The sequence below is a fragment of the Pteropus alecto genome, unplaced genomic scaffold (assembly GCF_000325575.1).
Source record: "Pteropus alecto unplaced genomic scaffold, ASM32557v1 scaffold380, whole genome shotgun sequence".
Classification (NCBI taxonomy): Eukaryota; Metazoa; Chordata; class Mammalia; order Chiroptera; family Pteropodidae; genus Pteropus; species Pteropus alecto.
Window position 1 is genome coordinate 170,181 of NW_006430090.1, and position 22,869 is coordinate 193,049.

The 22,869-nt window shown below is 48.6% G+C and overlaps 1 protein-coding gene across 7 annotated transcripts in view; it reads right to left on the bottom strand.

The window, feature by feature from the left end:
* The window catches only part of ZNF274 (zinc finger protein 274), a 22,054-nt gene extending 5,241 nt beyond the window's left edge, over positions 1–16,813 (bottom strand). Inside the window, exons 1-5 of one of the 7 annotated variants that reach the window (XM_015589843.2) lie at positions 16,402–16,802; positions 15,923–15,998; positions 15,060–15,433; positions 14,011–14,106; positions 992–1,474 (exon numbers count right to left, since the gene is read on the bottom strand). In XM_015589843.2, the coding sequence (XP_015445329.1) occupies positions 992–1,474; positions 14,011–14,106; positions 15,060–15,093 (613 nt within the window). In that variant the 5' untranslated portion in view covers positions 15,094–15,433; positions 15,923–15,998; positions 16,402–16,802. The other 6 variants (XM_015589838.2, XM_006904757.3, XM_025046559.1 and 3 more) reach the window with 6 other exon arrangements.
* Positions 16,814–22,869: the final 6,056 nt, after the last annotated feature.

A 22,869-nucleotide genomic window follows, 5' to 3' on the forward strand; every position in this document is an offset into this window, starting at 1 on the left:
CTCCCAGCCCCCCCCCCCCGCCACCCGCAGCCGCTCCTCTCGGTGGGTGTGGCTGCAGCTCCCTGGCCCTTCCACTTTTAGTCCTGCCCTGTCCTTGGCCCACCATCAACAGCATGTTGCAACCCAATGAATCGTTAAAGCTCAGCCAGATCCTTCAACCTGTTCCTAGAACTCAGGGGTCGGTTCCCACTCCTTTAGACTGACGCTCCCCAAGAGCCCTGCCAGCTCTGCTCTCTGCTCCCCTCTGCTGCAGACCTACTCAGTCTCTCTGGTTCTTGACTTTACCCTGACTGCTCACATCTTGGGCCTTCACAGGTGATGGTCCCCGCTCCCTGCCTGGCACATCCTTCCTGCTCCTTCTTGAACCCCACTCCATACCAAGTGTCGGTTACAGCAACGTGGCCGTCACGGGCCCCACTGCCAGCGTGCCTGAGTTCCTCTCAATCTCACCACTGTCTCACACACGTTTTGTCAGATTCCCGTCTCTCCTGAAGCCTTGCTGAGCTCATGAATCCATGAGTCCTATGTCTTGGTCACCAGTTTATCCGCAGTCCCCGCCGAGTGCGTGACATTAGAAGGCACCCCAGGAATATGCTTGTGTGACGGAAGGCAGGGTTGCTATTGGCTCACAGTGGCATGGATCCCAAAGGGATGAATATGAAGCACTGTATCTTTTAGCTTCCTAGAAGCCTGTGGATGGAGAGCTCCTTACAGAGTGCAGTGCTGGGCCCCACCAGAGGGTTTCAGTAGCTCTGAGGTAGGGCCTGAGCCCTTCCATTTCCACAGGTGGGTCCTGGAACGAAGCCATTCTCAGAGCCCCTGATCGAGGGCCAACGGCAGGCAGCTGGAAACATCTCAAGCCCTGATTCAGGAACGTGTCGGGGAGGCAGATGCCTTTGGCAGCGCTGGAGTGGCCGTGGCCATGACCCCTTCCCCATCCTCCAAGATGCCCTGCAGGGGTCACCCTGCCCCGCCCTTCCACTGCACTCACCTTCTTCCTCAGACATCCAGGTCACGTCCTCCACCAGTGCCACAGCCTCCTGGCAGTCCTCCGGGTGCTGGGACTGCACCCATACCCGGAGCTTCCCGGGCAGCGCACCCAGGAACTGCTCCAGCACCAGCATCTCCAGCACCTGCTCCTTGGAGTGCGCCTCGGGCCGCAGCCACTGGCGACACAGCTCACGCAGCTGGGCCAGGGCCTCGCGGGGCCCCGCCGCCTCTTCTAAGCGGAACCCCCGGAACCTCTGGCGAGCGGCCTCGGGGTCAGCCGGATACCTGCCCAGCGGCTGACTTGGCTCCCTGAGGACCTCTGGGCTTAGGCCCTCATCTTCAGCATAGAGGGCCCGGATCTGGGCGTTCCGGGAACGAGCCACCTCCTGGTTCAGTGTGAGGACTTCGACGACCGTGATATTCGTCAGGGGATCCCCAGCAGGAAGAGTGTCCAATTCAGGGTCCAACTGAGCCTCAGGACAGCCTGTGAGTCAAAAGCAGAGCAAGACAGATGAACAATAAGCCCACGAAAAGGTGCTCGACGTCATCAGGCACCTGGGAAGTGTGGATCAGAACCCGGTGAGATGCCACTTCACATAATGGGACATCAGTGATGTGAACCAGGCAGGCTGTTATCAAAGAGAGGGGGAAAGAAGGGCTGGTGAGGATGTGGAGAAGCTGGAACCTTCGTCCACTGCTGGCAGAAACGGAGAATGCGGCAGCGCCTCAAAAGTTAAACATAAGACTTATATTATGAACCAAGAGTTCCACGCCTAAGTATGTATCCAGGAGAACTGAATACATGTACCAACACGAAATCTAGGTACGAGGATGTTCACAAAAGCATTATTTGTAATAGCCACAAAAGGGAAACAAATGCCCATCAAATGACGGACGGACAAAGAAAATTGGCCTACCTATGTGATGGGGACATTGAATCAATCACCAATGGCCGGGGATTTACTCAATCATACCTATGTAATGATGCTTCTATAAAACCCCTGGAGGGTGAGGTTAGGAGAGCTTCTAGTTGGTGAATATGTGGAGATTCAGGAAGAATGGAGTGTCTAGAGAGGACAAAGAAGTTACGCGTCCCTTCCCACATACCTTAGCCCATGTACCTCTTCATCTGGGGGTCCCTGAATTAAATAATTTTACAGCAAACCAATGATCTAGCAAATAACACTTTTTTCCCTAAGTTCTGAGAGCTATTCTAGCAAATTAATTGAACCCAAGAAGAGGGTTGTTGGAACCTCTAATCTATAAGCAGTTGGTCAGAAGCACTGAGAGCCTGGGCTGGCACTTGAGGAGTGTGTGCGCGTGTGTTTGAAGCTGCCCATCCGTGATGCCGCAGTCTTATAGGACTAAACTCTTAACCTGTAGACTCTTATGCCTGGGTAGGTGGCGTCAACTGAGATGAGACCCTGCCGGTGTCTGAGAATTGTCGATGTGGGGGAATGCTCTGGGAACCCATTTTAAAACGTAAATAACCACAGATTATGGTTTACTCCCAATTAGATTTATTTTATAAAAACAAATGTCATGGCTGACATCCAGAGGAAATTTGCACTTCCACCCCTGCAGAGTATAAACAGCACGACTCCACCTGAAAAGGAGCTCACAGCATGAACTCAAAATCTTTGCAAGGAACTTTGGACTTTCACCAGGGTAATCTACTCATGGTCAGGGAGCTATGTGAAGATGAAGACATGTAGAGATACCAGGAGAATGAATATTCAGGGCAGGTAATATAATTATTAGTGAGGAGAAAGAGCGGCTGCCTTAAAAAAAAAAATAGAAAAATTCAAGGGCAGCGGTTGCCTGACCAAGAAGTGCCTGTATGTACGTGTTTCTCGGTGTCTATGAGGAACCCACAAGATTTGCCATCGCTGTCATCACGCGATTTTCAAACGGTGCTGTAAGGCCCTCGGCGAAACCGGACAAGGGTTCCGGGGCCCCCGTTCCTTTGAACGCAGAAGACCGCACGGCAGGCCCAGAAGGGCGTCCGATGGCGGGCGACGGTGCACTACAACTCCCAGCAGCCTCCGCGGCGGGGACTTCCGGCGCCGCCATGTTGCTGGGCTGTGCTCCGGCCGCCTTCACCCCCCATATGGCGCCGGGAACGGGATCGGCGCAGGTGGAGCTTCCGCGCGCACCTCGCGAGTGTGCAAGTTTCTCTTTGGGCCCCACAGGGTGGGCGAGCGCGGTCTCTTCCTCCCAAAAGCAGCGAACACCGGATTCCTAATCCATTTTCGCCACTTCACTCCCCCACCCATTCTCTCCCGGTTCTTATAGGGCTTCCTGTCTTTCCTCCTTCAAACGTCCTCATAAACTTGGCTCGTTCGTGGTTTCGGTTGCTCGTTTGCACAGACCTAACAGGTGCTGGCACGCAGCCGGGAAGTGAGTCAGGTCAGGGTCGGGACTTGCCCAGGGCTGGGTGGGGCCGCCCCAGGCTGGCCTTGGACGCAGCCGGTTGCAAAACCGGTCCTGAGCCAGGCTTGTAATTACCGGCCATCGCCCGTCACTCCTTTCCAGCGTTTAAAATAATTCTTTTTCCTTGGTAAGAATAACTACAGGTGTTTGATCTCCCATTTCCAACCTCTTTCCCCAAATAAGCTTTTGAAATAGTTTCATCTTCTGCTACCTTCGACATTTAATCCTCTTCCTGTTCTTTAGGGCTTCCGGGGTTTATTTTTACCCGTCCAGATTCTTGATTTGAAAGCAGTTCATGTATTTTTTTTTTTCAATTAAAGCTATTAACTCTTGAAATTTACCCCTCTGAGGTCATTCGGGAAGCCAGGGACAGGAATTTAGTACTAGAGTCCCAGAATTTAGTACAAGTGCCCCGGATATATGGGCTATGTGGGGACTCCCTAGCGGCTCTGTGCCGGGCCACAGTCACCACTTTGAGTAATAATCATGACACTTAAAAACAATCTTAGTTCTCCGTATTGCTTCACAGCTTTCTAATTCTAAAACTTTCGTTTTGTACTCCTTGGTTAATCATCAAGAGGGATTTTTATTTAGTGCTTTCTGCCTTATGAAAATACGTTAGGTTCTTTTCTGTTTCACTTCCTCTGCCCCACTCCGTTTCTAATTTACTTATTTCTCTTTTAATCTTGATCATGTATTTCTTTCCTCCTCTTATCCTTGGGGGCACCAGGCTGCTCTTCTCAAAATCTTAATTGAGTGCTCACTCAAAAATGTTAACTCTGTTGTTTCTGGGTTTGGATGTCAAAAACTCTGCCAATCCTTATTATGGTACTGAGAGCTCTCCCTGCTGTAGCGACCCTTCAGGCCAGCGTAGGCTTTGCAATTATAAAGCACCTACTGGGTGTTATGCAGTAAATCAGATTGGCCACAAACCGAGAAGCTGGTGGTTAAGTATCATTCTAGGCCCCTCAGTCCTCTAAATCTGGGGTCTCCAACCACATGGACGGGTACTTGTCTTGGCCTGTTTGGAACCAGGCCGCACACCAGGGCGGTGAGTGGCGACAAGCAAGGCAAAGCTTCATCTGTATTTGCAGCCGCTCTCCAGCGCCAGCATCACTGCCTCAGCTCCACCTCAGATCGGGCATTAGATTCTCATAGAAGCAGCCGGTCTCTGATGCCAAAAAGGTTGGGGACTGCTGCTCTAAATCCCTCATCCCCTTGGACCTTTCCAAGCCCTCTAAAATAATCCTTACCAAAAAAGGTGGACACCCTTAAGTTTAGCCACAAGCATGGGTGGAGCTGGATCCTCACCTCACTGGGGCATCCTAAGACTAATCCACCTACCTGCCTGAGGCTTCAAGTACAGAAGCCCTTCGACTTACACCTCATAAACCCACGAGCTGAAAATATGCTAAGTCAAAAATGCTTTAATAAAATAAAAAATGATAAAAAAATAATTTAAAAAAATGCTTTAATACCCCTAACCTACTGAACATCGTAGCTGAGTGTGGCTTATCTTAAGCATGCTCAGAACACGAGCCCACAGCTGAGCAGTTTCTTTCAAGAGTTGCTTGCTGCCTTCCAATCCTTACCAGAAGGAGACATATAGGCATTTTATAAGCATGATAAAATGCAAAAGTACAAAAGGAACATCCAAAAAACGCTGGTACCCTGTAGAGTATCAGTTGTTTACCCTCATGATCACATGCCTGACTGGGAGCTGCGGCTCCTTGCCACTAGCCCGGAAATGATCAAGATTCAGACTACGGTTTCTACTGAATGAATATCACTCTAGTACCACTGTAAAGTCGAAAAATCCTAAATTGAGCCATCGTAAGCTGGGGACCATCTGTACTGTGTTTCAACGCACCAGCTGAATGACCCCAGGGCAGTGTGCGCCATGCAGTCCACTCACCTGCAACTCCCTATTTCTCTCCAAACTCAGGCTTTTGGAGGTTTCCTCGCCCTAAGTGATCAGTCAGGTGCAGCGTGTAGCAAAGGCTGATGGGAGCTGCTGTCTTCTCTCATGTTCCTTTTCTCTACTGCGTCCCTTCCAGGGTAAGCTCTCTCTCTCTTAGTGCTGTTTCCTAGTGAATGGCGACCAACCGGTCCACAGGGCTCCCACTCCGCGGGTACAACAGTAACCACAACCACTTCTCACCGGCTCGCTGGGGGATACGGCAGGAGTGGTGCCACCTCTGCTCCCCCATCCCTTTTTCTCCTTGTCCAAAGTGCTCCCAGATCCCCGTCCTTTCTCCTCGTTCCATCACTCACTCCTCAGCTCTGCTGGGCACCCTTATGCACTGTCTCTAAGTGTGGCTCCCCCACTGGACTGCTGAGGCTGCCACCTGAGTCTTAGGTGTCAGAATCCCCAAAGCCAGGCCCAGAGGAGGATCTGCTAAATGTGTGGATGGTCGTCAGTCTTCAAATCGGTAACAGTGTTAGCATTTCACGAAGGCCCCCAGGGCTTAGGTTTCACACCACAGTCCCAGGAAGCAGCTAGGAGCCCTGCCCAATGCCACATGCAATGGGAACATCGCAGGTGTATTCCAAACCCTGTTCATACGCCCTTTACACCAAAAGGGACTTTCCATAGCCACCACCTTACTTTTCCTCAAATGTGTCCAAGTGTCTCGTCCAGAGGGCTTCATGACACCTTCACCTGGTCCCCCATCCCAATCCAGCTCTCAGTTCAGATGTCAGCTCCTCAAAGCTGTCTTCTTGCCCAGTTCTAAACTAGTTTTGCCCACCCACGCCTCCCCCCCAACCCCTTAGCATATCCCATTGTTATTTCTCTTCATAGCACTGATTGCCATCTCAAAATATCCAGTTAATTTACTTGTCACCTCTCCACCTTCTCTAGGGCAGCACTTGCCCAGTGGAACTGTCTTCACTCAAGGAAATGTTCTAGATCTGCACTGTCCAACACAGCAGTCATTAGCTGCAGGTGACCAATGATCATTTGAAAGATGGTCCATTCGACCAAAGAACTGAACTGGTATGTTCCCTTTAGTTCAGGGGTCTCCAACCCCTAGGCCGCGCAGGAGGTGAGCGGCAGGCGAGAGAGGGGAGCTTCATCTGTATGTGCAGCCGCTCCCCAGCACCAGCATCACTGACTCAGCAACACCTCAGATCAGGCATTGGATTCTCATAGGGGCACTGGTCCCTGGGGCCAAAAAGGTTGGGGACCGCTGCTTTAGTTGGTTTCAATTTAATGAGCCACATGTGCTAGTGGCTGCTCTGGAATGAACGCAGGCCCAGTGAAACGAGGGCCTTGATGCTGTGTCCGTGGCAGTGACCCACCTCTGTAACGGTACGTGGTGTTCTGGCAGCTGCTCAAGCAGTACTTGTTGACTCAACACAGCTTCTAAATGACCTGGTGAAGGAGTTTCTGTCACATTCCCGGAAATCTCACTGGCGTGACTGTGTCCTCTGTATAAATGATCGTGGGAGGACTGTTCCCGTCACCATGTTCCTGTCTACTCGGGCACCTGAGCAGTGGCTGGGAATGCCAACCCCGGGATAACGGGACACCTGGTCCACGCCCCCGTTTTTCCCCCGACTGGCCACACCAGGGGCTTGAATTCCTATGCCCTCAGGTGAAACGGCCCAGCAGCACTTCCCTAGAGGCTGCTGGCTGGGATGACTGCAGGACTTATGTCGAGCAAGGAACTTCATACACTTCTAGACTTTCTAAGTCCTCGACAGTCAATGCTGACACGTATTCGAGTCTTCTGTATCCCACTAACTGTAACTTCCTTTAAATAGAGCCTGCCCGTTCCTTAATTTATTCTTGGGAACAATTTCAGAAGAGTATTATTAATAAAACCTTTCCTCCATCTGTTAAGTGTTTGTCTCCATGTGTTAAATACTATTTCAGAAGATTTTTTTTTAAGGTGGTCAATTATGTGCTACGAATATTTCCTCCTTTTCATTATTTTTCTCATTTCATGTTTTGATGAGAAAAGTGCTATGTATACATTACAGAAAGAACCTGTAAACACGCCAGCCAGTGTTCCGTTCTGTCACTGAACTGTTCACATTCCACGGGAACTATCTTTTAACAGGAAGCTGGGAAATACTGCCCGGGTCCGATCTGAGATGCAAGCGACCACTCTGTTCTAAAAAATTTTCTTTTGACAACTTTACACTTTTCCAGAAATCTTCCATCTTATTATTTGTTCATTCCTAGACTCAACAAATATTACTGAGCTCCAATGCTGTGTCAGGAACTGGTGACACAGGAGGGAGAGAGCTGTTTCCATTTCATGAACACAGCTGTGGGCAGCACCTCTAAAAATCGAATGTCATCTTCCCGCCCAGTTTCTTTCTTGGGAGGCAATCACGGCCTATCAGTTTCTAAATTGTCCCAGTGACAACCACGTGACATTCATATTTGTATTCGTGTATTTTTAAGAAAGAAAACTGCTATGTGTATTCCATATCTTTATATAATACACATGTGCTAAAAGAGGTATTTTAAGAAACGTGTATCTTAAAGATTATTTCATACGCTACATAGAGCTGGCTCATTCTTTGTAACAGTTATGCAAAGTACTATAATGAAAAGAACGTTTACTGAATATTTAGTCTTTTTTTCCCCTCTCATATAAGCTTTTAGTTTGCATCTTACTCTATTTAATCAATGTTGGTTTCGCATTTTGTCTATCCAAAAAATTGGGCTTCTGGATTCGCCCCTCCCATTTGTTTCATTTATTCCTGCTCTGATCTTATCATTTTTTTCATTCCTTAGGATTTCTAGAGGCCCTCCAGCCCCCCCAAAAATGTTTGAACCAGATGCTTACTCATTTGTTTTCCTTCCTATTCAACTAATAGTGAAGGCATCTCAGGTCATGATATTACGCCGAGTACTACATCTGGACACCAGGGATAGTGGTCCCAGTTAAATGGATCAAGATTACACGGGTCCTGGAGAGCAAGTATGTGGAAGGTGACAGAGAACATAAAGTGTTCTTGGCTAAAGACTGCACGGTAAGTGACCACACTCTGCTAGACTGGATTCCTGCTAAAACATGTTTCATAGTCACACGTTCTAGACTCTTGGCCTAGTCCTCAGCATGTGAACCTCTTAAAGTCTTTTGTGGCACACTCTATCTCAAGATTTCCCTTTCTCATCTCGAAGCCTGGCCTGGTCTTAACGGTCTCCTCTTTCAAGATGCCCTCTTCTCTCTTTCACTTTCTCCATTCTCATTTCGAAGCCTGGCCTGGTCTTAAGCCTGGCCTGGTCTCCTCTTTCAAGATGCCCTCTTCTCTCTTTCAATTTCTTTAACCATTTATTCAGTCAACAGTGTCCTCAGCTAGAGATTCAGTCACTGCTTTAGCTACTAGAGCATACTTGGGAAACGGAAATAAAGACGTTTCTGTCACCCACGTTACTTGTTTAAGATGTGCAGGTAACAGAACAAATTGGAAAAGACACAGCCTATTTTACTGTGTTTGTATACTTATGTGGTCAAAGTTTTATGCAGAGTTGACCTTCTGTAGGAATTATCTGGTATAAACGGGATCAGATGTTTCATTTTTACTCAAACCGTTTCTCTCCAGGGTAAAATTTGTTGTTGTTTTTGTTCTGTCAAAAGAGGTGAAAGCTAAGGCTAATGATCTGCCCACACAGACCACACCGAGGGGCCGCTGTCATATGAGTCCTCTGACGCCGAGCACCACGAGGACTCCTACTGGAGGGCTTCCTGCAGCGGGTTCCAGGCCCCGAGGGGCCTTCCCAACACTGAGTACGCTCTCAGGCGCGGCCCACTGTGCCTTGTGATGCTGAATGAGAGAACGCTGCATGAACCTTTCCCACAGCAGTCACATTCCCATGGTTTCAGAGTTCTCAGATATAATTATTTGGTGTACGAACTTTCCCAATTTCAAAGCTAGTGGAATTTTTTTTTGATCCAGTATGAATTCTCTCCAAGTCAGACTGGATCAGGCCAGAAGCCCTTCCTGCTATGATAATATTCCTGCAATTTTACCCCAGTTTTAAGTTCTCATGTCAAAAAATACACGAAGAGGGCTTCCTCTATTCAAGATCTTTGCTTGTCAATCTCCTGTGTGAGCCTTCTCTTAAAGAAGGCCAAGCTGAACTAAAAACAGGATTTCTCATACTAAAAACATTCACTCTTGTTCTTGGATGAACAACTATCTTCTGTATAAATAAATTGATTTCCTATTCGCCACATTTGTTTTATAGCCGAGTCCTCTCAGGCTGTACAAAGGATGAAAATCTCCTGCTTAACTTCTTGACAAGAAAGTTAAATGTCCTGCAGGCCTTCCTACAATCATGAATTTCAAAACAGTGTCTTCACACCATTGCTATTCTAATGATTAAATCTAGATTATGTCTCAAATTTTCTGAACCATACATGGAAGTACTTTCTTGAAAGAACTGAGTGATGGCAGAAGACGAGTGCCATCAAATATTTCTCCACATTTCTTATCTTCATAGCATCTTTCCAAACCAGCACCTTCTCGAAGACAAATGCCATCTGTCTTAAGTGTTTCCCCAGCTTCCCTTCTACTTCAACCAATGCCTATGCTGCCATTTTTGCCATCACAGGGAGCCAGAGGCATGCAAACTGAGTTGCATCCGAAAGGCCTAGATTTCTACTTAATCTCACGTCTTTGCATTAAGCAGATGCACAGCCACACCAGTGTTGGGAGGAAGAGGCCACTGCAGGAGATGCTCGTGTCGTCTAACACTAGAGCACACAGTTCCAAACACCTATGATTCCCATGTGTGTATGCGCGGCCGGGCCTCCTCCTGAGGTCCAGAGACGAGCATTCAACTGGCGTCACAAGCCTTTCCTTGGATGTTTCTAAGTCTGCTCCCATTCACGTCTCATTCACAAAACAGGTCAAGACTCCTGATAGTTCCAAACTCTTGAATCTGGGTGAAAGTTACTAGGGAGTTGTTTGAGTACAAAGGGAGTTTACGTAACTCTTTAAAATTACTTCAATGTAACAAGTAAAACAAAACCTTTACTTCCGCCCTTCAAAATTCTATGACTTTACAAGACTCCCTCATGGACCTGTCTACCGGCTAAACATTCAGGGGTAGTAACTTTTCATCTTTATTGTATTTTTAAAACGATATTGATACATATAAAAATAATGTATACAGTAAATACATAACAGATAGTCTCAGGAAATCTGTGGAAGCTTTTGCCTATAAGGAAGGGCCGCCAGCTTCCTCTCTCTTGCTCCCTTGATCACTGAGTGGGGAGAAGCCCCCCGACCCCACTGCTACTCTCAGGCCAAGTATCACCACCTCATCCCCAGATGTTACCACGGCCTCCACCTCCTTCCACCTGTGCCCTCCCGCAGTTCCCCTCACAAACTCCCAGAGCGAGCCACGAAGACCACACAGCTGCTCGATGAAGGATGGAGGCCCCAAGCGCTCTGCCAAACTTCAGCCGCACGTCAGTATACCTGTTAACCCCTCCCTACCCACTGGGTGGCTTTCTGTTACCCAGCTTTCTCCATTCTCAGTCACCCCAAACTATCTCCACGCCCGGAAGCTCCCTTCGCCAGCACTCTTCCACGTCTGCAGACTTCTTCAGGAATCGGCTTAAATCTCCCTCTGCACTGTCCCCGGCCGCCTCCTCCAGAGTAACCCTTCACCTCTCCTGCTTCGCACCACGGACTTACCACTATTCATCTGGGTTTATGCAGGTACAGCTGTGTAATTTTCTGTAGGCCCTCGTCTTTTAGACTACAAAGTCTACGATGGCAGAGATTATGTCAGGTCAGGTCCTTGTTTTACTACCAAAGTTTAGGTTCCTCCATGGGACGCAGAGGCCTTCCACGGCTGATCGTGACATGAAAGGGTGGAGGGAAAACATCCCATAAAGGACTCTGTGTGACAGGGCAGAGATGAGGCATGTACCTATCACCTCAGGCCTGTAAGAGTGTCTTGATAAGCCTTCCTGCACACGGTCTCGCTCTGGGGCACCACCCCTGAATCTCCTGTCACGTGTCAGGCCAGCTCTCCTGAGATGTGTAGAACCACTGGTGCCCAATGCCACGCATGGCAGCTAGATTCAGAAAACTACTAGATCATCCAGAAGTGCATGGCTGGAAGGTCTGCCCCCACAGGACATGGGACTTAAGCTCCAGGGAGGATAAGACGAACACTTGCCACAGCCAGAGGCACAAAGACGGGAAGGGACATTAGGCGGCTGGATCAAGGGAAGCAACCAAGGGCAACCACTGTGAGCAGACAGACACAAAGCACATGTGTTGCTGGGGACCTTCCAGGTGAAGTATAGTTGTGACCTGTGCTAATAGTGTGAAGTAAGGTTTTCAATATAGAGGATGAAAAGAATGACTTTGAATGTGAAAAAGAAAAATAGAAAGCACTAACATCAAACCATCGAGCTGAAACATGGAGTCCAGAAAAAGGGGCAAACGGTCTTGGGGACGGCAGTCTATGCTGTGCCGAAGGTAAAGTCGTCACCAAAGATGGGGGACCAAGCACAGCTTTCACAGCTGAATACTGCCAGCAGTGGGCAGTTCCAGCGTCACTTGCATTAACACACAGAGGACAAAGAGGAGAGCCTCCAAAGTTTTTGGATATACCAGCTATGATGAATGCACTTACAGATTGCCCAAAAGAAGTAAAAAAAAAAAAAAAAAAAAAACTTCCTCCTCCTTTACGCCTGCTGGAAAAATGAGTGCTCTGAGAACACCGATGAGAATTTTGCAGCACGACAGGTTTGCCTGGGACAAAGTCGCAAGACCGCACGGGAGGATTAACCTGAGCAATAACAGCAACTAGGATGAGAGCCCCGCAGGACTCGCAAGGCCTGACACAGCACAGTGAGGCAAGCAGATCCCTCTTCGTGCCCTTGTGCCAAAACTCACTGGATGGACTAGTTCTGCACGAAGGAATCTCTTAATCCAATCGCATGTAATACCTATTCCCACAGGACTTTCTCAGTGCACCCTGGCGAGCGGATGGTAAGTTCATCTGGCAAACTAGCTGGATTAGAACAGCTAAAAACGTGGTTTTTTACTAACGAGAAGAACTACCATTTATCCAACTTTGTTACAAAGCTACAGTAAAAACAGCAATGTAGGGTTTATTCAGAGAGAGGTCACGGCAATCGAAGGCGCTGAGGAGGAGGCTCGCACACGGTGACTGTGGGAATTTAGTCCACGATAAAGATGTTTTCAATGTGGAAGAACCTAGTTAGAAAATGGGTGTTGAAAGAACTTGCGCCCCACCCCACATACATAAGAAAACACCAAATAAATGGAACAGCCGACCAAAATTAAAAATACTGGAATACAAAAAAGGATTTGTATAACCTACCTATGTATGATATGAAACCTAGAATACGAATACAGATAGGAATTAAAACAAACATATAAACCTGAAATCATAAAACTTTACGAAGACTGAATAAAGGTAAAAAATAAATGTTGGTCTCGGGTAGTTGCAATATTAACACCCATAAAATCCCACGCACAAAGAAAGAGGGGAACAGTACGTGAACTCGCACAAGAAAAAATATAAATGGTCTATCGTAAACTTATGAAAATACGTGTAACTCCATAAAGGAAAGGGAAACTAAACTGAACATAGTATCTCTTCCCACCAAATCTGCAAACTTTAAGAAGACCATTGTAAAGCACTGGCATTGATAGGGAAAAGCAGCTCTCGTGCACTTGAGCAGCTACATGTATTTTATAGACAACGATTTGCTGCTACTAGATTTTTAGCTTACATCCTGGCTGATTCTGAAGTACCATTTCAAGAAATCCTATCTACAAAAAACCCAACTGAAGTGTGCAAAAGAATGTATGTAAAAAGTTTTCTGCAACAACTTAAATGTCCATCAAGAGAAAAAATCAAATGTATACTACACTGCATTTGTTAAAATGAAAGACGCACAGCTGTCCGTATTGAGTATCACACCCCCCAAAACACACATATACAGACGTTCCTCAACATACGATGAAGTTACGTCCTGATAAAGCCATCGTCAATTGAAGCATCCTACCAACCATCATAGCTGGGCCCAGCCCTCCTTGAATGTACTCAGACCACTTGTATTAGCCCGCAGCTGGGCAGCCTCATCTAACACAAAGCCAACTTTGATATAATGTGAATAGCTCAAGCAACTTGTTGAATACTGGACTGAAAGTGAAGAACAAAATGGCTGTTTGGGTGTCGCTTTCGCACCACTGTAGTTGAAAAACGGTTAAGCTGGAGTGTCGTTGAGTTGGGGATGTCTACGTTCACATACACGTATGTAAATGTACGTTGAAAAGTCTGGCCAGACAACAGTTACTGGTGATTACAACAGGGAGGGCAGCAGACGACGAGTGGAGCAAAGTGACGGAGCCCCTAATGCCAACCTGCCACTGGCAACAGGTTCACGGTCAACCAGGAGCAATAAACCCGACTGAGGCGAAACGCAGCGCTTGAGTCAGTGTGGCCACAGCCAAGCGCCACGGCTCCCCGCCGGAGCTTTCGCCCGTCTACCTTCTGTTCTGAGACACCGTCCTTGACTCACCAGTCAGCCCGATCCCTGCCAGGACTCCCACGTGCCTGGTTCTCACCTGAAAAGGTGTCTTGAAGAATTCCTCTCTCCACCGACCACAGCTCCTCCTCCTCCTCTAACTGAGATACCACATCTGGCTTGGAAAGCTGATGTTCTGCCCAAGGGAAAAGAGACAGGGCTTGGGGGTCTGTGTTCAGAAAAAAGGCTTTCCTGCTGTGGCGCGTGCTGTCTCCTGCCAGGGCGTGACTTCTGGTCTAGGGCAGTGATGACCATCCATCCATCTCCTTTGTCAGCTGCTTGCTTTCCTGGGCTCCCTAGAGCTGGTAAAGGTGGCAGTGGGACCCGGTTTTGGCCAGCAAGACACAAAGGAATGTCTGTCAGCTGGAGCCTTAGGGCCTTTTCTTTCTTGCTACAGGTGACAGAAGTGAAAAGGGCACTACTCGGGGCTGTTCCCTCTCTCCTTCTTTCTTCTGATTTTTTTTCTCTGCTTTTAACACAGACATGATGCTGGGTGCCGCAATGATGCAGCTACTAATTTACGAATGGAAAAGTTCACACTGACCACATAGAGAAGGAAGGAATCAGGGTCTGGGATGACAATCCTGAGGTGTTGGAAAGACACCGTGTCCTCTGGAATTCTTGTCACAAACACAGTAAGTATCACACAGCATAAGGAATATAGTCAGTAATCCAATAACCATGTACAGTGCCAGCTGTGTACTAGATTGAGGAGTCACTTCGTAAATTATGTAAATGTCTAAGCGTTATGCTGTACACCTAAAGCTAATGTCAACTCTAATAGAAAAAACAAACAAACAAACACAAAAAACCACACGCACAGAAAATAGTAAGCATCCACTACAGCAGCTAAAAACATCCCTGACAGACCCCCCCACCCCCACCCCCGGTATTCAGGGCCTCTGAGGGATGGACTATTGAAGATTCAGAAGTCACCCTTTCCAAAGGGTACAAATTCAGCCCTCTCCCTTAAGCTCCGGGGTCTTGACACTTTGATCCCTGCGGCCTGAGCACAAGCAGACACACAATTCAGTGGCACCATTGGTGCTGCGAAGCGCAGACCTTTATTGACACGGAGGCCAGCCTTACCCACTGAGACCAGGTTTCTGTAGTTCTCCAGCATCACCTCCCTGTACAGGGACTTGTGTTCAAGGTCCAGCAGTCCCCACTCCTCCGGGGCAAAACCCAGGGTCACATCTTCAAAGGTCACTGGTTCCTAAAACCCACAGGTTCTGTTCAGCCAAGGTCTGTCGCCACTCACACTGACAGTAGGGAGACTGAGTGAGCACATGAAGGCAGGCTACAACACGGCCTGAGAACGTTCCAGGCGTCTCATGTGTTCCTGCATTTGTCTGAAACTGAGCAAACCCAAGCTTCACCCTATCAGGTCACACCAAGGAGGACACCACGTGAGGCTGAACAGGGTTCTTCGGTTTCTGAAAGCCCCTCCGTTTCTTACTCTCCTGGGGATTTCAACACGGATGTCAGTGCTTATGCCTCCGCCTAGGAAATTCCGGGAGCTGAATCACCACACCCAAGCCCTCAGCACCCGTGCCGACCGTGCTGCTTCTACTTCCTCCATCTGTAAAGGATCCACCCTTCTCTTTTCTCCTAGTGACTGAACTCACCTCATGTCTAGCTCTTGACGCCAGAGTAACTGTTGAAATCTAAACACGAATCTGATCTCTGCTTAGACCTGTCAATGCCTCCCCGCCCCGCTCCCCCCGCAACTTTAAAAACAAATTAGAATCTGAAATCTACACTAACCACGACCTTGGAAAGCTGAACAGCCTGAGGTCGCTCCAGCAAGGTCTCCATTCAGCCGGCCCCTTCCCCGAGATGCCCTGGGGCCCGGGGGCTATATCAGGGAGGGTGGAGTCCCTCCTCCCTGCGCCCACCCCCGTCCCCAGATCAGGGTGTGCACTAAGAAACTCAAAGAAGCCTCTACTCACACGGAACCAGGCCGTCGGAAGCCCGGAGGCCATACCTTCCTCCTCCTCAACCTGTCTCGTGGGAGTGGGCACAGTCCTGAGAAGATGGAATTGGGGAGGTAGGAGCTGCTTGAGGATTACGCCGAGGTCCCCTCCTCTTCCCGAACCCGCCCATCAACGAGGAAAAGTCCACCCCCACCTCGGAAAACACCCTGAAGGGGTCGTATCCACCTACTCCCAGGGACCGAGAGACCCATTTCCCCTCGATCGAGAGGAGACACCCTCCACCTTCATCACGCAGAGGGAGTAGACTCCCGCCATCAACCCGCACACGCCCGAGAGGGGCGGCCCGCGCCACGCCCGGGCCCGGAGGGAGCTGTCTTCCCTCTGGGACCCCAGTTCGCGACCACACCGCCTCTTCCTTCCCCGCGGCGGGAGGACAGCAGGCAAGGCCGAACCCACACCACCCCCGACGGACGCACGTTTCGCGCCGCACTCACCCGCGCGCGGCGCACAATGGCGCCCGTCGGCCCGCGGCGAAATGCGTCAGCGCAGCGGTCTGGACTACAACTCCCAGACAGCCCCGCGGCGCGCCGCGCTAGGGCGCTCCCCGGCGGCGGCCATCTTGTCCGGCCAGTTCTGGGTGGAAGGCGAAGCCAGGGCAGCCAGGTAAAAGGCCCTCGCCCGCGTCCCTTGGCGGCCCAAAGGGTCAGAAGGAGACGTCGGGTGAAGCACGCCAGGCTACGAGGGTCCCAATACTTTAGTGGGCGGTGGCACATGCCTGGAGATAGTCGCGCCCAGGAAGGAGGGCGTCCACGCGTGGGGCAAACCGGAAGTTAGAAAAGGAAGGCGCGGGGAGAAGGGCGGGCCGGAAGTGCTAAATGGCTTAGAGTTGGTAGGTGGGGGTGCGAGACTATTACATCCTTGAGAGAGGTGATGGGCGGGAAGGGCCGGTATTGTCAGGGGACGGGGCCAACTACCACTCATACCCAAAGTGGAGGAGGGAGGGGCGGGAACGGGGAGGGCGGAGTCACTGTCCACCAAGTTCCTGGGATTGGAGCGGGGGCGGGGCTAAATGAGCAACTCTGTCTAATGGAGAGATAGAAGGGGCGGGACTGAGAGCTGTAAGTATGCTGGAGGCTTGACTAAAATCAGCCCAAGGTCGTGGGAGGATAGGGGTGGCGCGGGGTGGGGGTGGGGGGCCGGCTTCCCCCCACCAGGGAGAGGAGGAGGGACAGGCCTCAATGTCCTGTCAAGTCTGGGAGAGGGGCAGCGTTCATTGTACTCTAGGCACCCGGGTTGGGGAGTGGTGTCAAAGATAAAGCAAAGCTGGACAGAAATTGAAGCGGGGAAAATAGATTTAATTCAATAAAAGTATTGCAACTGAGGAAGGGAGACTCCGGTATAGAACCGGGCTCGATTCTGGATTCAAGCGCAATAAGTGTAGATTTACAGACAAGCAGCAGGTTGGATTGGGGTGGGGGGTTGATGGAATTCTGGCTGAACCCACCGAACAGGATTCTTGCTGAAGGCAGGCCAAGGTGACCGATATCACCCAGGATGGGGAGGAGATAGTGGATTTGAGTTTGGTTAGCTATCAAGGGTAGGAAATTCTGGATAAACTGACTTAGCAGGATTCTTGCTAAAACTGGATTCCACAAGGAAGTAGGTGGATAGGCCTTGTTGGGGAGGGCGTTCGGGGATCCTGACAGAAGTTTAGGTAGGAAATTCTGGATAAACTGACAGCAGGATTCTTGCTAAAACTGAATTCCACAAGGAAGTAGGTGGATAGGCCTCGTTGGGGAGGGCGTTCGGGGATCCTGACAGAAGTTTGGTTAAGGAAAGAATCTTTGTCAGAGAAGAAGAGTGAGCTAGATCCTCTGCCCAGTGTCCTCTGAGAGCCGAGGTGCCCATGCTTGGGTAATGGAAGAAGTCTGTCACTGCTCAGGACATGGTATGTGCTCTTCATTGGGCCCAGAGCTCTCTCATCTTCCTTGGGAGCCCAGGATGACGTATTCTCTTGTCTTCCTCAGACTCCAAGATCTGGTGTTCTTTCGTTTTCCTCGGGTTCCAGGACCCAAGCTCTGATGTTCTCTCTCCTTCTTGGTGTTTGGGGCTCACCTGTGCTCCTCAGGCCGACGGCCCTGTGTACTCTCCTCTTCCTGGAGGTTTCCTAGCAGGTCTGAGCTGCTTGTAGAGGCTCTGGGGGAGAATTCATTTCCTTGCCTTTCCAAGATTCTAGAACCCACCTACATTCCTTGGCTCATGGCCTTTTCCTCCATCACCAAAGCCAGCAGCGTAGCATCTTCAAGTGTCTCTCTGACTCTGACCTCTGCTTGTTATCACACTGCAGTCTTTGACTCTGACTCTCCTGCCTATTCTTGTTAATGAGGACGATTGTGATGACATTGGGCTCACCACAAGTAATCTAGGATAATCTTCCCACCCGAAGACCCTTACTGACACCTGTAAGGTCCCTTCTGCCCTATGAGGTAACACAGTCACAGGATGTGGGCATCTGTGGGGAGCCATTACTCTGCATACCACAGGGAAGGAATAAAATCTCTTCAGAAGCCCTCTTTCTCATGGACTTCCTCAGATGCCATTAGCCAGGATTGACACATGTGTCCATGTCCTTGCTATGGTAAAAGCTGGAAAAGGGTGGTTGGTGTTTTGGCATCTGTGGAGGGAGCCGGCCTCTCCAGAATAATGGAGGTTCAAACAGCCACAGGGGCTGGCACTAAAGTGTACTTGTGTGAACTTTTCTACCCCAGAGGCCTCTCCTCAAGTTGAGTTATAAGACCACACACCCGTCTGACAGCCGCTGGTGCTAGAAGTTTCCAGACTTGCTACCAGCAGAGATCTAGAATTGAGTGAAGTCTCGACATCCAGGGAGTAGCAGGGGTGGGGGTCCTGGTGGCGGGTTCGGAGGGGGTGCTGGGAAGGGAAGGCGGCATCCCATGGGGCGGAGGGAGGAACAGGTGCTCTCCCTCGAGTACAGGAGGAGAGCCAGCATTTCAAAGGGTCCTCACAGTGGCAGAGGGAGATGATGGCCCTTGGGGTTCATGTGCGGGAACTTTCCCCCTTCCTGTCCCCATAATACTCCAAACACCTGTTTGGGCAGATACGGGTGAGGTTCCCACCAGACCCAGCTTTGTAGGGCATTTGAAACAAAGCCGGTTTGCCTCACCTGTGGAGTATGGACACTTCACCAGGCTGTGACATGTCTCCGCAGTCTGCCTGGACACTGGCTGTGCCCCCGGAAGTGGGACGATGAACACAAGTCTTTACGATGCTTCTCTTAAAGGCGACAGTAGAGCGCCATCTGTGAAACATTGAGTTAGTGTGAAGCTCTGTGATTTGTTTGAAGTGACAGCATTTGGATTATGCAGGAAAAAATGGATGGTGTGTTCTTCAGCTCTCTTATATGAATATGAAATTATGCATTATTGATCCCCATGACACTAAAAGATAAATAGTCTCTGCGTGACACTTCCCTTTTGGTGGTTCCCTGATTCATATGTGATGTAAAAAGATAAGTATGCTCTTGTCTTTGATAACATTTACATTTTATTATCTATGACAATCATTTCTATGAAACGTCCGTCAGGCCTACAACCCCGAGTCCCATCAAATGGTGTTTCTATGGCAACTCAAGGGCATATGTAGAGAATATAACTGCTCATCCCGGCTTATCTGTGACTGCAGAGAGCCACGAGTTTTGTCTTACTAAACCCAGATATCTGTCTGTGGATTCTGCCTCATTTGTGGTTTACTTATGATGTCAAACAAAATGGAATTCCAACCACAGCTTTGCCATGTTATGTTCAATGAGTTTCTATAATCTATATGAATTTCCTGGTGTCAAATAAGGTGATAACCATAACTGAAAGCCTGCCACATTGACCCTATTCCTAGTGTTCTCCCTCTTCATATGAGTACTCCTGTGTCGAATAAAGTGAGAACACCCCCTGAAGGCTCTTCCACACCGATTTCATGCATAGGGGTTTTCCCAGTATGAGTTCTCTGATGTAGCTTCATAAGTGCCGAGCTGTGGTTAATGCTTTTCACACAGTGACCACCTCCATTGGTTTCTCTCCAGTGTACATTCTGTGATGCTGAGTAAGGAAAAAGAAATGCATGAGACATTTCCCTAAATAATTGCATTGTATGGTTTCTCTCTGTAGATTCTTAGTTGTAAAGCAATCACTCCTGGAAAATGATTTCCTGAATTTACTGCAAACATTGTTTTCTCTTAAGTGTAAATTCTCTCGTACTGAGTAAGGGATCATTTGTGCCTATGCATTTGTAGGGTTTTTCTCCTGTGTGAGGTCTGAAATGTCCTTTGAAAGGTGGTCTTTCTCCAGGACTCTCCCACACGGGACACATTTGTAAGGTATTTCTCTTGAGTGAATTTGCTCATGGAGAAAAGCGTTGAGCTCTGTTCAGACTTTTCTACACATTACATTTATGTGATCTCTTGAGTATGACTTCTCTGATGTCATTGTATAGTGGAAGAAGGATCGAATTCTAATGAACTTTTCCCACCAAATTATTATCCTTGCAGACTCTGTCCTGAATCAGTATTTCCTTAAGGGCCATATGTTCCACCATCTCTCCTGGTTCTCCTGCTTCTTGAAGTAGGCCTCACATTCCTGGTCTCGGCCAAACGAGGAAGGATATACTTCATCCCCAGTGCAGCATAGGGTTCTAAACGAAATGCTCTGCTTTCATTCTACTTTCCCAGCTGGAAAGTAGATGTATAATTTTCCCTGTGGATCGTAAACCTGGCAAGAATATAGTGAGGTTAAGCGAGGAGCAGCCGTGAAGCCTGAGGGTGTGTTTCCGGATCTGCCCTGCCAGGAGAGGCCGAGCCCGCTTCTCTCCACTGCCAGTGTGGTCTCTTTCATTCCCCCGGATTCAAATGCCATCTGACTGTGGACGAATCACAGTTCTATCGCTTCATCCAGATTGTTTTCTGAGCATTGGACACATTCAGTTGTCTACTGGGCATCTCTACTTATTCTACGATCGTTACCTGTCAAAATTGAGTACTATTCCCACATCCCTACTTGCTCTCACCCCAGCCTTTCCCTATGAGTGAGGGGCACACGATCCACCTGGCAGCTTGTGCCAGTGTCCAAGGACTCCGGCACCTCCATTTTAAATCAGTCACCAAATTTTGAGTCCACGGTATCTATACGTTGAATCGGTTTCCTTCTTGTGTCCATTTCCCCATCCGACTCGGAATCACTGCACTTGTCAGCTGTACTACCACAGCAATGCTTTACCTGTCATCCCTTCTGTTCGTGCTCCTACAGTCATCCAGAGCAGCCTCAAAAATGTGAACCAGATCATGTCATTCTCATGCTTAAGCTCGACCAATGGTTTCCCCATTGCTCTTAAGTATATGTCGTTTTTTGGTAGACTACCCACGTCCATTATGCTGAGAGCATACATACAGACAAATGCCATGTCTCTTTGTATATCTCTTTAGTCCCAACATCTGGCATGGGAGAGTCGTGACTATTTGTTGGCCAATTGTCCGAAGTCACTTGCACCCCTCACCACTTTACGTTTGACTGCTATATAGATGAATTTCAAGTCAAAGTCATTAATACCCAATGTCTGAATTCCCAAAGCTTCTGACAAATGTGTGCCAGAGATTTGTCCCACATAGCAGGCAGTGACCTTTTAATGACATATAACTCCAGGGTAACTCTGCCCATGGTGGCTTCCCACTGCACCCAGAGTGAAGCCCGAAGTCCTAACTGGGGCCCACGAGGCCTGGTGCGTCTGAGCCTTGCCCACCCTTCTCTCACCCACACGTTCCGGCCTCACACCTGCCATCAGTTTCTTCCTTTTTAATTTTTTTTAAAAAATTCCAGTTGACATGCAATATATTAGTTTAAAGTGTACAGCATAGTGGTCCCTAGTGATCCCCGTGTCCTGGAATTCACACTCTCCTGTGGTTCCCTCCTCCCACGCTGTACCAGGCTTGGTCTGTGCGACTCATAGCTGAATGTACCATCACTTCCAAGGGTAGATTATAAAAGACACTGTGGCTTTACTATTGATTTCTACTCCAGTCTCTTGGCTTTTTTTTTTTTTTTTTTTTTTTTGAACGGCTCACAAATAGAGCTGGCAACTATCATTAATGCATCCCAGATGATCTACCTGCCAGTTTCCATGTCCTTAACTACAGCATCCTGGGGGGAGGGCTGTGAATGGCCCAACTAAGGTCAGGTACCCACATGTGCACCAGTGAACCAGAGCCAGGATGTGGGTCATGGCACGGGGTCATGGCTGCATGCTCTGGCACGTGTGTGATGTGCAGGGGGCGGGACGTTGCTGGCAGAGGGAACAGCGGGGAGGCGTCCTCGGGGAGGCCCTTGGTTAACTTACTTCCTACTTTTCTCATCTTATGAAACATTTAAAAGTGAATTTTAATGAAGAACATTAATATAAGAAGATTCGACTGTACTTCTCATCGATAAGGTCTTTTAAATTTTGTAATTCCGTAAGCCAGTTATATGGTGCCAAAGTCAAAATGATAGAACTATGTCTACTCAGAGAAGTTCACCTTCCATCCCCGTCCTTTCCTCCCTGGTTCCTCTACCACCTGTGGATAAAACATTTTTTATTAGTTTTTGGTTTATTCTTCCATTGGTCTTTAAATATATATTTATAAATAAACATATAAGTAAATATATAAAATATAGATCAACATCACACACACATATATGTACATATATTTCAAATATGTACCTCCTTCCCACACCCAAAAGGAGGCCTTGCAAGTCACTAGCAACACATGGGGACATGTAATCCTCCTTCGAGGAGAGCAGTAAAAAATTGGAATCAACGATTCAATCGACTGGTCCTCAGTCAAGGAGAATTCCTAAGCACCTAGCATGTGGCAGGTCCAAGTGAAGAGCCAAAGAGGCAAAGGAACTAGCAGGGCAAAC